Source organism: Echinops telfairi, unplaced genomic scaffold, assembly GCF_000313985.2.
Source record: "Echinops telfairi isolate 266 unplaced genomic scaffold, ASM31398v2 ScPeMD7_7468;HRSCAF=8506_0, whole genome shotgun sequence".
Lineage (NCBI taxonomy): Eukaryota > Metazoa > Chordata > Mammalia > Afrosoricida > Tenrecidae > Echinops > Echinops telfairi.
Window position 1 is genome coordinate 7,642,867 of NW_022111369.1, and position 12,243 is coordinate 7,655,109.

The 12,243-nt window shown below is 44.6% G+C and overlaps 1 protein-coding gene across 1 annotated transcript in view; it reads right to left on the minus strand.

Moving 5' to 3' along the window:
• Window positions 1–11,810, minus strand: part of OSTC (oligosaccharyltransferase complex non-catalytic subunit) — a 16,384-nt gene extending 4,574 nt beyond the window's left edge. Inside the window, exons 1-3 of the mRNA XM_004703303.3 lie at window positions 11,623–11,810; window positions 6,701–6,794; window positions 4,404–4,601 (exon numbers count right to left, since the gene is read on the minus strand). Of these exons, the coding sequence (XP_004703360.1) occupies window positions 4,404–4,601; window positions 6,701–6,794; window positions 11,623–11,761 (431 nt within the window). The 5' untranslated portion in view covers window positions 11,762–11,810. The remainder of the gene's footprint in view (window positions 1–4,403; window positions 4,602–6,700; window positions 6,795–11,622) is intronic.
• Between the last annotated feature and the right edge of the window lie 433 nt (window positions 11,811–12,243).

Here is a 12,243-nt window from a genome sequence, read left to right on the forward strand (position 1 = left end):
ATGTGCACAGATAAGAAGTTCATTTTGCTGGTATCCACAACTCTTCAGAAGACCAGGTCATCAGGCAAAGTCATGCTTTAATCAGCAAAATGTGACCAGTAGACGCAAGAGCGTCAGGAACCAGCATTACTATTTCAGTGCCGCAGTTTCCTCCTTTTTAACAGCACTTCCTGCTAAAGGTTCTTTCAGACTTTGTGGGGAAATAAAACTAGCTCCTAGGGAATGTCAAGGTTCATCTTTCAGCATAAACCATATCACATCAATTCTGACTCGAGTGTCCCTGTAGGACAGAGTAGAACTGCTCCACAGGGCTTCTGCAGATCTCTATGGGAGCATATTGCCTCGTTGTCACCCAAGGAGTGGCTGGTGAGTTTGAACCTCTGACCCTATATTTAACCCACTGCACCATCCGTCAGCGTGGCCAGACTGTATCCCACATACGAAGAGCTTGTTTGATTTGGGGGTAGAAAACAATGCTGACTGTATTTTAAAATGCCCTCTTTGTTCTATTTCTTATGCATCAGATAGCCGGGATGTCATAGAAAACAGACGGAGAGAGGGCAGATCCTTTCCCTGCTGAAGGCCATAAATAGAAGTGAATTTTGTCTCACCAGTAGGGCCAGACCTGTCTCATCATCTCCTTCAGGGACTTCAAATATTCCAGCACAGGCCATACTCATGTTTCTCTGTCTGACCTAAAAACAGCCACCGCCACTTCCACACTGAAGGCAGTTACTGGCATTAAGGGTTAGGGGTATGAAAATGTATCAGAGAGAATCATTTCCTGTTAAAATTTCAAATCTTCCATTTAGCTAAATGCTAAGTTACAGAAAGCAGCAAGTCAATTTGCAGATAACTGTTCTGTGTTCTACTTTGTTTACACCTGAACATGATCTACAGGTATCAGCTTTAGCTAAATCTTAAAATATTTCTGAAAGCCAGAGAGAATACCATATTTCCTACTCCCAAGCTTAGACTTAGTCAACAACCTTGGATACTGCCCCATGGAATGAGAACAGGAAGACAAATGTAGATAAATATTGGGGGAGGAGAGACACAATCTAGAGAATTAACCTCCCTGAAGCCTTTTTGTAATAAACAGTATTGACCTCTGATTATCCTAAAAGTCAAATGCCTGATTTAACATGCTCATATCCTCGGTAAACAAAAACCCCAACACATGGACTTGATTTGAGTTGATTCTAACTCACAACCCCACAAGTTGGGACTGCTCCACGGGGTTTGCCTGGCTGGCAGACTTGTGAGTGCAAATTGTTGGCCTTTGTTTCAAGGTGCTCCTGGGCAGGTTCAAACTTCAAACCATGGACATCACCCCCCCGCAACCCACACCCCCCCTAACCCTGCTGTAGAGGTGATTCCAACTCATAGCAACCATATAAAGGGTTTCTGAGGCTGAAATCTTTATGGGAGCTGAGAGCTTCATCTTTTTCCTGTGAGCAAATGGGTTTGAACCACTGACCTCGCCGTTAGCTGCTCAACAGTTACCCCGACAGCACCACCACTGCCAAGACTCTTAAAAGACTAAGTGTCCCTTTTCTTATTTAACTGGGTCAGATGAGATGCTAATGGGCACAACATTTGGTAGAACGACAACAAATCTGGTTCTGTGGGCTGAACAAGCCCACGTGTGTTTGATAAATGTCTCCAATGGGTTCCTCCTGCTTTGGTCATTCATGGCATACACTCTGTATCCGCTAGGACGCTCCTCTTTTCCTGTTCTGCTGTGGACATTGCGGTCACTTCCTTATCAGCCTCTATTATTTCCAATATGGACGGGAACAAGAACAGCAAAACAGACGAGGTTGGGATATGTAAGTCCAGACAATGCAGCCAATAGCCAAAATGGTTTCCCCCAGAAAAGAGCCCGAGGGAGTGACACACCACACGGAGCCAGCTAAAGAGAACACTGTGCTCTGGCTCCCTGGTCTGCTGGGGCGAGGACATGGACTTGACTGCTGGATAAGTCCTTCTGAACCTTGCCTGGAAGCCTGCCCAAGGTATCTCAGAGTTGGTTCAGGCTATGCACAGGTTAAGCCAAACACATACATTCCTGTAGTCTCTTTTAGGCCAGCTACAGTAAGTGCCAGAATAACTGGCATGTGATGTGTACGCTATTCCCTAAAAAGTGAAGTCTGCTCTTGTTCGGTGTCGTCGGTCGAGTCCGTTTCAGCTCACAGCGACCCTAGGGCCAACAGAACGAAACACTGCCGGGTCGGCACCGTCCTCACAACTGCTCATGCTGCCGCCGTGTCCATCCATCTATCTCACTGAGGGTGACCTTTCCCATGACCATTCATGCTGACCTTCTCAAGCAGCTGGTTTCCCTTGACGACATGCCCGAGTTGGGTGAAGCCTCACCATGCTCGTGTCGAGGGAGCAAGCTGGCTGTACTTTTTCCAAGATAGATTTGTTTGTTCTTCTGGCAGTCCACGGTACATTCGATATACTTCACTAAGACCATAATTCAAAGGCACCAGTTCTTATTCATTAGCCAGCTTACCAGTGCAGATGAGGTGACTGGAAATGCCATGACTTGCATCAGGCGCACCTTAGGAACTTCACGAAAGCAAAGATACCACCTGAAGACTAAGTTCACTAAGGGACATCTTGGTGAAATTACTAAGCGCTCCTCTTTGTATGGGCATTTTTGCCCAGCGTGCACGTAGGTATAGTGCACCCATGGGTAACATTCGCATATGGAAATTTGGTTACACTGGTTCCCATATTAAATCACGATCCTAATCTGAATTATAAAAGCTGCTTTAAAATCCCATTTATTTTTCTTCTAAAGAGATCCTAAATTTTCTGAATCAAAATGACCTAGTAGGAAAACAATCGAATCCCTATCTCATCTTTTGAAAGACAGAAATGCTCACCTTCTATCCTTTGACTTAATGGGTTTTCATGAGACAGCAATTGTGATCCATGGCTTAAGAACATTCCCTACCTAACTGGGACCCAGAGGAGCAGCCCTGGTGGAGCACTGGTTCAGCATTCCTCAGTGGCTCATGCTCACCTGCCACTCCCTGGGAGAGCATGGGGAGCCTGCTTCCATGAGGACTGATGCCCTGGAGAGCTAACAGCACATTTCTACTCTGTCCTACAAGGTCACTATAAATCAGAATCCACCTGCATAGAAAGAGGTTTAGTTTCAGTTTAACTGTAATCTGTATATTATATTAACCAAAAATCACTTTAGATAAATGACAACCATCGACAAGCAGTGAGGTTAAGACAAAATAAATCGAGTCTCTCACTAACATGAATTGGGAAAACAATTTTTTTTTTAAGGAAACAATTTCTCAAAAGACATGAAATCTTAATTTTAGCTATAACCTTGGATCAAGAGGGAGCTGTGCACACAGAACAGGGGCCTACTGTGTGGTTCAAACTCAGGAAAGCTGTGCATCAGGGTTGTAACTTCTCACCATACTTATTCAATCTGCGTGCTGAGCCAATCATCAGAGAAGTGGCTTATATGAAGAAGAATGTGGCATCAGGATCGGAGAGACTAACAACCTGCGACACGCAGGTGACACCACCTAGCTTGTTGAAAGGGAGGACTTAAAGCAGGTGTGATGAAGATCGAGGACCAGCCTTCAGTATGGATTACAACACAAAAATCCTCACAACTATAACAATAGGTGACATCATGATAGCTAGAGAAAAGGTTGAAGGTGTCCAGCATTTTGTCTTGCTCATGGAAGCTACAGTCAAGAGAGCACAAGAACAGTAGCATTAGGTAAACTGGTTGCACAAGACCCCTTTGGAGTATTGAAGAGCAAGAATATTACTTTGAGGACTACGGTGTGCCTGACACAAGCCATTATGTTTTCGATGACTTCATATGCACGTGAAAGTTGGACACTGAATAAGGAAGATCAAAGAACAGAGGATGCACTTGAATTGTGGTGTTGGAGAAGCACACTGAAAGCACGAGGGGCTGCTAAAAGGACAAACCAATTGGTCTTGGAAGAAGTACAGGCAGAGTGCTCCTTAGAGGCCAGCATGGTAAGATCTTGTCTTATATCCTTTGGCTATATTGTCAGGAGAGAACAATCCCCGGAGGACATCATGGATGGTAAAGTAGAGGGGCAGCAAGGGAAAGGCAGACCCTCCAGGAGATGGACTGACCCCGTGGCTGGGCTCAAGCATGGAACAGATGTGAGGCTGGCGCAGGACGGGGCAGGGCTTCACTGTGTTGTGCAGGGGGCTTCGGCGGGCAGAAAGGGCTCAATGGCCCCTGACAACATCAGCTATAACCTTCTCTTTGGGGCACTTCCATTCACATCGATTTAAATGAGGGATATATGAAGGCTATAATCTTATGCTAACCAGGTAATTCCTTTTCTAATTTGAAACAGAAGTGGTTGGTTACTTACGGCAGTTTCATCCTCATGAATACTCTAGCCATAAAAAAACTTAACAGGACACAGACGAATCCAATGAACAGAAGAAGAAATCTATTTAGTTTTGGAATGTTTGGTGCATTGGATCGGTCCAGGATGATGAAGCCTAAGCCCCCCATTGTAAACAGGAAGCTGGATGCGAGTCCTTCCATAATATATTGTCCATTTACTCTGAAACACAAACGAAAGACCTTAGCAAAACAATAGATGGGATTTGTTCCCCCTTCAGACTTAAATTCCTACCCCATACTTGGTACCCAAATATTTTGTGTTAACTTTTGGTTCTTATGTAAGGACAGTATTTCATAGCACCTCTGGACCGGCCTTCTTCCCGTCATTCATTTACTGAGAATCTATTCTGTATATATGTTTTACGTGCCAGGGTAGCAATAATGAACAAGATACCAAAACCTCTGTTCTGATGGACTTACATTAAAAAAAAAAACACTAGTTTTCAAACATCAACCATCACAAAGGTCTACTAAAATCAACAACTTGTAATTCTATCATTAGCAAAAAAAGCCCGAATTATTTCACGTGCAAGGGCGCTTTATGAATTTCATGAGCAACTTCCATGTTTGAAGCCCCGTCATATATAAAACCTTTACTCAGAACTTCAATTTAGCTTTTAAAACCCTAACTACTTAAAACCTATATTCCCGATTTTAATCAAGCGCACAGACACTCTGTTTACTTCTCGTGCTGAGTCTCTGGGGGCTGGAAGCTATTCATAGGCCTTCTAGGGCTCATGGAGGGCTAAGTCATGAGCATTTTGAAAATGTTTCCCTTTGAACTATAATTACTTTAATACAAAGCTTCAGAAACATTTCTAAAATGTTCAAAATCAATATAAAATGGAGATGGTCATTGTCCCTGAAAAGCTCTTTTCTTTTATTCATGCATACATAAAAGAAGCATCCATTTTTGTTCAACTAAGTATTTTAACTGACAGCAATTCACGCACAGAATGCATACTGTGCAAAAAGAGGCAACTGTGAAAAGCCTCCCTCCCATCAGCAGCTCCTCTCATTCAGACTTCTCCAGAGAAGCAAGGTCATCCTCCCACAAACGTTCTATGTACTTAGTATCCTGCACGTCAACCTAACTATACACGTGCACATGTTTCAAAGCCAGACACTGCTCAGGTGAGCCAAGCCATCGTGGAATAATGCTTCATTGCTGAAACTGAAGCCCAAAATCTCAAAAATTATTTTTATTTAATGAGTCCAAAATCTTTTTATCAAATGGTTAGATAGTATCTTTTAGCTTGCAAAGCAAATAGTTTGTGTCAGACCTACTTAACTCAGCCACTGTAGCTCAAAAGCAGCCATAGTCAGTCTACAAGAAAATAGGTATGGTTTACTGCATGAAAACTTTATTTACTGAAAGTCATAATTTTCTGACCCTTAAATACCTATGTAAGGCAGCAGACTATGATTGTAGTCTATAAGCGTATTTTAAACTGATGCCTTCCTTTAGCAGGTAGTCACATTATTTTAAAATATTTGATAACCTTAAAACCAAAACAAACACTCACAACTGAACCAATAAGCAACATCATGAAAATGGAAAATCATGAAGTTGTCAAAGATTTCATTTTCACGTGGATCTACAATCAACAATCGTGGAAGTAGCAGTCGAGAACACAAGTGACATATTTCAGTGGGCAAATCTGCTGCACAAGACCTTTTAAAAAGTATTAATGGGCAAAGATGTCACTCTGAGGACTAAGGTGCCCTGGCCCAAGCCATGGTATTTTCAATTGCTATGTACATGAAAGCTGAACAATGAACAGGGCACAGAGGATGATTGATACCTTGGGAATGATGGTGTTGGCAAAGTATATTAAATTATTATGGATGGCGGGGTGAATGAGCAAATGTGTTTCGGAGGAAGTATAGCCAGAGTCCCTTAGAAGGACGGTGTACAAGACCTTGCTCATGCACTTTGGCCACGATATCAGGAGGGACCAGTGCCTGAAGAAGATCATCATGCTTGGTAAAGTACAGGGTCATCTGAAAAGAGGAAGACCCCCAAAAAGGAGGACTTACACAAGTGGCTGCAACCGTGGTCTCAAGCACAGCAATTGTTGTGAGGACAGAACAAGATGGGCAGTGTTTGCTTCGGTTGTTCTACTGTACAGAGGTGCTGTAGGAATTGACCTGGTGGCACCTAACAAGGACGCTCTTGCCCTGGTCCCATTGTCTGCCAGGCATGCTCTAGCAATCATTTTTTCCCCACCGCCATGTCAATTAAAAGCTATCTTTTACCTGTAGGCCAAGAAGGCTACTGGCCTCTGATGCCCATGTTCATCAGTCATAGAGCCAACACTTGGAGGTTCCACAATGACGTCGTAAATTATTCCTACAGCAAGGACAATAGGACAGATTACATCAGCGCGCGAGTCTTACAACCGGATTAGTTTTCATTTATCCCTAAGGTTCACTTGAATGTAAATAGGACTATATTGACTGTATCAGTATAATAGAATGAGGCTCAACTCACCGCCATTGACGAATTCAACTCAGTGTTTTAGGATGAAGGTAAAATAGCATTACTCAAAAACAAGTAAGAACTTTGGTGAAGAAATTCATTCAGTTACAACACAATTTCTTATATTCACAACTCCATTCAAAAAAGGAAAAGGAAATAGCAATAATAATATGTAATTGATCAAGGATTCACCAGGGTGGGAGGGGTGGGGGAGGGAGGGGGGAAAAGAGGAGCTGATACCAAGGGCTCAAGTAGAAAGAAAATGTTTTGGAAATGTTGATGCCAACATATGTGCAAGTGTGATGGATTGTTCTAAGATTTATAAGAGCCCCCAAAGAAAATAATAATAATATTTGAAAAGGTTTAGTATTTAAAGGTTGTATTTTGTTTGGGGGAAAAAGTTTCACAATTTATAAAGGCAGATTACAAACAAAAGAGATTATATCTATAAATTGGGTGGTGAAAAATGTCCTAACTTCAATGTAAAACAAGGGGACACTTTAAAATCATACCATCATGCACCCCGAGGGTCAAGACGGGCACCTTTCTAACTAGTCTATTAGTGTTATGAGCACTTTTTTCCATCCAGTCTCAACTCCACCCATCACCTCCTCACTGTTTCAAGACGGGCACCTTTCTAACTAGTCCATTAGTGTTACAAGCCCTTCTTTCAATCCAGTCTCAACTCCACCCATCACCTCCTCACTGTTTCCAAACTTCCTGACCGGCAGCTTTTCGTAAGTCACCACTTAGAGATCCCCTTCTCTTCCCCCACCATGCACCTTTTTCACCCCTCCACCAAGAGTAGAGGAAGCGTCCTTCCTCCTACCAAGTTGGGCCCTTCCTGAGGATCCCATCCCCTTGCCTTCTCAGGGACTTCCACCTTTGGGCATCTCTTCTCTCGGCTACATTTTCTGTCTTCCACATCAACCCTCCCTTGACTTCAAATCCTCTGTGAGCTAGACAGAAGCAGGCGCAGGGGAACAGAATGGCAGTGAATGGAGGAGGAAGACCAGGTGACAATGAAAGGAATCCTAAAACAAAAGGAAAGCAGAGGTACCTTTCCCCCAGGCCGCCTCAGCACAAGAGAGAGTGAAGGGCAGGTATTGCTCGGTGGACGAGATGGGGATAGTGAAAGGATATGTGGAGCATGGAAGGGAGAGAGGATGTTCACAATGGCTGAATTCACTGCAGGTTTCATGAACTCTGGGTTGCCAGGGTGCACGGACCTGGAAAGAAGAGGGGCTCCTACAGAAAGCCAGTCAATAGCAGAAGACGTGCTGCAAAGAGCCAACCCAAGATGAACTGAGGGCTCTCTGGCTCTCCCCTTCCCCTCAATAAACTCACTTGTTAGAGTGTAATCTGTTTTCTGACTCTGGTCTGAACGCCACCCCTCACCAGCAGGATAAGACCTGAGAGAGGAGGCTCAAAACCTTGAGCTTCCTCCTGTTTTTACCTCCAAACCAATAACCTACGTTTATGGCTCCTTTTGAAAGGGAGTCAAACTTCAGGAAATGGCTAAATTTGTTCTCTTGCCTCCCTCACACCTCATTCTTCAACTCACTCCCATCGGGCTTCTTCAAGCACTGAGACTGTCATAGTACTTACTGGCCTGGCACAGTCAAGTACTTGACCACCAGCCAGAAGATGGTGGTTCCCTGGAAGAAAGGCCTGGTTAGGTGCTTCAGAAATGTCAAAGACTTGACACCCCTGTGGAGCACAGTTCTAACTCTTCCGCGGAGGAGACACAGACTCTACAGCAACGGGCTAGCTTTGGGGGAGCCAGCAATGAGCTCCACGCTGCCACACTCACTGAACAGCTCTTTCATTGGAGGGGGGATCTCACTCAGCACCACTCAACCCACTTTATTAAACCTTCTTCTCATGACACCTGTGCAAGTCTCTGCACGTTTACTTGCTACCTCACTAGCTGAATCTCCTCCCTGTCACTGTGAGCCAGTGAATTGATTGACTCATAGCAGCCTCTACATCAAACCCACGGGCATCGAGACCATTCCAACCCTATAGGACAGAGTGGAACTTTTCCTCACTTAATAGACCTCAACTTCGACACTACAAAGGTGGCCTGGTGGCATGGGGTGTTACACCTGGGACCACTACCAAGTTTGGCAGTTTGAAACCACCAGCGGCTCCAAAGGAACAAGTTGGCGCTTTCTACTCTTGCAAAGGTTTACCACCTCAGACCCACAGGGAAGTTCTACTCTGTCCTATGGGGTCACTGAGTCGGAATTGACTCAATGGCAGTGATTTTGGCTTTGATGAGACCACAAGCTTCAAGAGGGCAGATGCTTCTCTGTTGTTCACAAGCAGCCCTGATAGCAAGTGCAGTGTCCAGTACTGAATGGGTGCCAGCTGCCTCGATCCCACGTGACACTGCTGCTCCACAGGGTTTCCGTGGCTGCTACCTCTACAGAACCAGACCCCCAAGTCTTTCTCCCACAAAGCAGCTAAATGGGTTTGAACCCTCAACTTTTCAGTTAGCCTTTGTACCACGAGTTCCTTAATAAACAACAACAAATTCACTGCCATCAGTCAATGCTGACTCAGCTATCCTATAGGACAGGGTAGAACTGCCCTGGTAACTCTTTACGGGAGCAGAAAGCCTTGTCTTGACCTGCAGAGCTGGTTGGTGGTTTCAAACCACTGACCTTGCGGTTAACAGTCCAATGCATAGCCATTATGCCACCAGGACTCCTAATAGGGTCTTGATAAGTGTTTGGCGAATACTGCTCAGCAATATTGCTTGTTTATAAAGGCACATTCACAGTTTTTTTAAAAGAGACTCCTTTCCAGTGTTAAAATCCATTTCCCGAACAAGGTACTTCTACCCCCTAAAGCAGTGGTTCTCAACCTTCCTAATGCTGTGGCCCTTTGATACAGTTACTCATGTTGTGATGACCCCCAACCATAACATTATTTTCGTTGCTACTTCGTAATTGTAATTTTGCTACTGTTATGAATCAGGCGACCCCTGTGAAAGGGTCATTCAACCCCTAAAGGGGTCACAGCCAACAGGTTGAGGTCCGCTGTCCTAAGGCCTTGACTGCTAAAAGGTGTCGTTTCCACATTTCTCCCAATGATTGGGCAGTGGCAAAAGGGTCTCTCCCTTGAAACAAGCTGCAGGGTCACAATGGCCAAAATGAAACGGTGAGAAAGCAGATGAAGACTCAATCATTTTTTTTAAACCAAAAACACGCATTTTTATTTATTCATTCAACACAACACCTAATAAAATGCTACGCAAACCAGAATAACATCTTTACCAATACAAAGTGCACTTAAAGTGTAATTTATTTAAATAAGCCCATGTCAGCTGTCAGTATTGTACATTTTGGAGTTAAATTCCAAGGTATCATCTAGGACTAAGACCGTTCAGCTAAGACTCTTCACTGTTCAATGCCAAGTACACTCAAAAAAACATCTACAAAGAAGTAAAGCTATATATGGTTATTCTATTAAAAATAAACCAGTTTTGTTTTCCTTAGTCTTTAGAACTTTCATATAAATATTTTTAAATCAAAGGAGCCCTGGGGGCACATTGGTCAAACAAGGCGCTGCTAACTGCAGGATGCACAGTTCTAAGCCACCAGCTACTCCAAGGGCTAAAGATGAGGCTTTCGACTCTGTTAAAGAGAGATAGTCTCAGAAACCCAGAGACAGTTCTACCATGTCCTATGGGGTCCCGCACGAAATTAAGTATAACTCTCTCCTAAAACCTAAAAAGCACAGGAACATACCAAAACCTCACTGCCACTGGGTAGATTCCAACTCATAGCAATCCTGTAGAGGGGTCTATATCTAAACCTTTATTGGCCAGCCAGCCTCTCTTTCTCCTGTGGTGCAGCTGGTAGATTTGAACCTGGACCTCGCAGTTAGCAGCCCAAGGCCTCCCTGGTCTGGAATAAACTCTGAACTGTGTCTTGAAGGGTGTTGGCTCCGCAGACTGCAGTCCTATTGCCAACTCACCAGTATTGCAAAGTAACGCCCCGTTGCAGCTTTCTCTTTGAAAGGAACAGGATATGAAAATTCAGAGGCATTTAATGGTAATTGTGGTTATTTTCCTTATTCTTCGTTTGCAAACTCTGCTCTCTGAAACCCAGTAGGGGCTGTAAATCTCACCTCCAATTTGAAATATTTACCAAGACCCCAAGACCGTGCCTTTGTAAATTCCCATTCATATTCTTTGTCGATCAGGGCAAAAGTACTGCACCCTGGAGGATGAGCTAACAAATCCAAGGACTGTCGAGGCTCTCCCAAAGTTCCAAGGTCCGCAGACAACGGTAAATTAAAAGCCCCACACTTTCTGGGATGAGGAAAGCGGAACGGACCAGACTAGGCGTTCCGAGAACTTTTTGCCAGACAACTTACGGCAGGCAATAAAAAGGGCAATCTAGATTTGGAAGATGTCTTCGCTTCGAGTCTAGAAGGAAAGATGGAGAGCGAGCACACGATTTCTCTGAAAATTCAACAATGAAAAGACTCGAGTGCTCCCAGATCAAAAAAGGGCAGGAAGAAGGGGCGAAGAACACGTGAGGCTTTACTACTTGGGACCCCAGCATATCCCCCCGAGCATCCGGAGCGGGGCGATGGTCCCCCGAGCCGAGATCCCGAGGAACCGAAGCGCCTCTCCAGGCGGGCCAGGTGTCCGCGCCTCTCCGCCCCAGGCGGCCCGCGTTACCTCCGGTGATGAGAAAGTAAGACACCACCACGAGGGCGTACACCGTCATGGCCGACGGCATGTGCACCCACGGCGGCTTCTTCAGCTTCAGGTTGGGGCATTCCAGCACTAAGAACGGGACTCGGTACAAGGTCTCCATGTTGGCGGCGGGAGGGACGCCTCTCAGCCTCAAACCTCACGCGCCACCCGGAAACAGGCCCGCCCTCCCTCCAGTCTGCGCGTGCGCGTCCGGGTCCTCACAGCTGGCAGGTAGTGTTGGCCATATATATTTACCCAAGGAAGGTGGAAAAAACCACGTAGAAATGAAAAATGGCATATGATTAAATTTTATGTATTTTTTAATATTTTTAATATTATCCTGAAAATATGTGAAATCCTTACTAATAAATTAAACCCAACTTATGACCCTTCCAGGACCTGCAAGACCTAAGACGTGGCCAACCTGGAGCGGCAGGAGGCACCGTATTCAGCCTGAGCCCCGCCCACCTGTTGACGTAGCGGTTTTAGGAGCCCAGCGGATTGACTTGATGGCAGTGACCTAAGTTGTTAAGTCTTGAACTAGTTAGCCAGAAAGGTTTTGTTTTTGTTTTGTTTTATTTTCAAATAGGGTTGAATGAATAC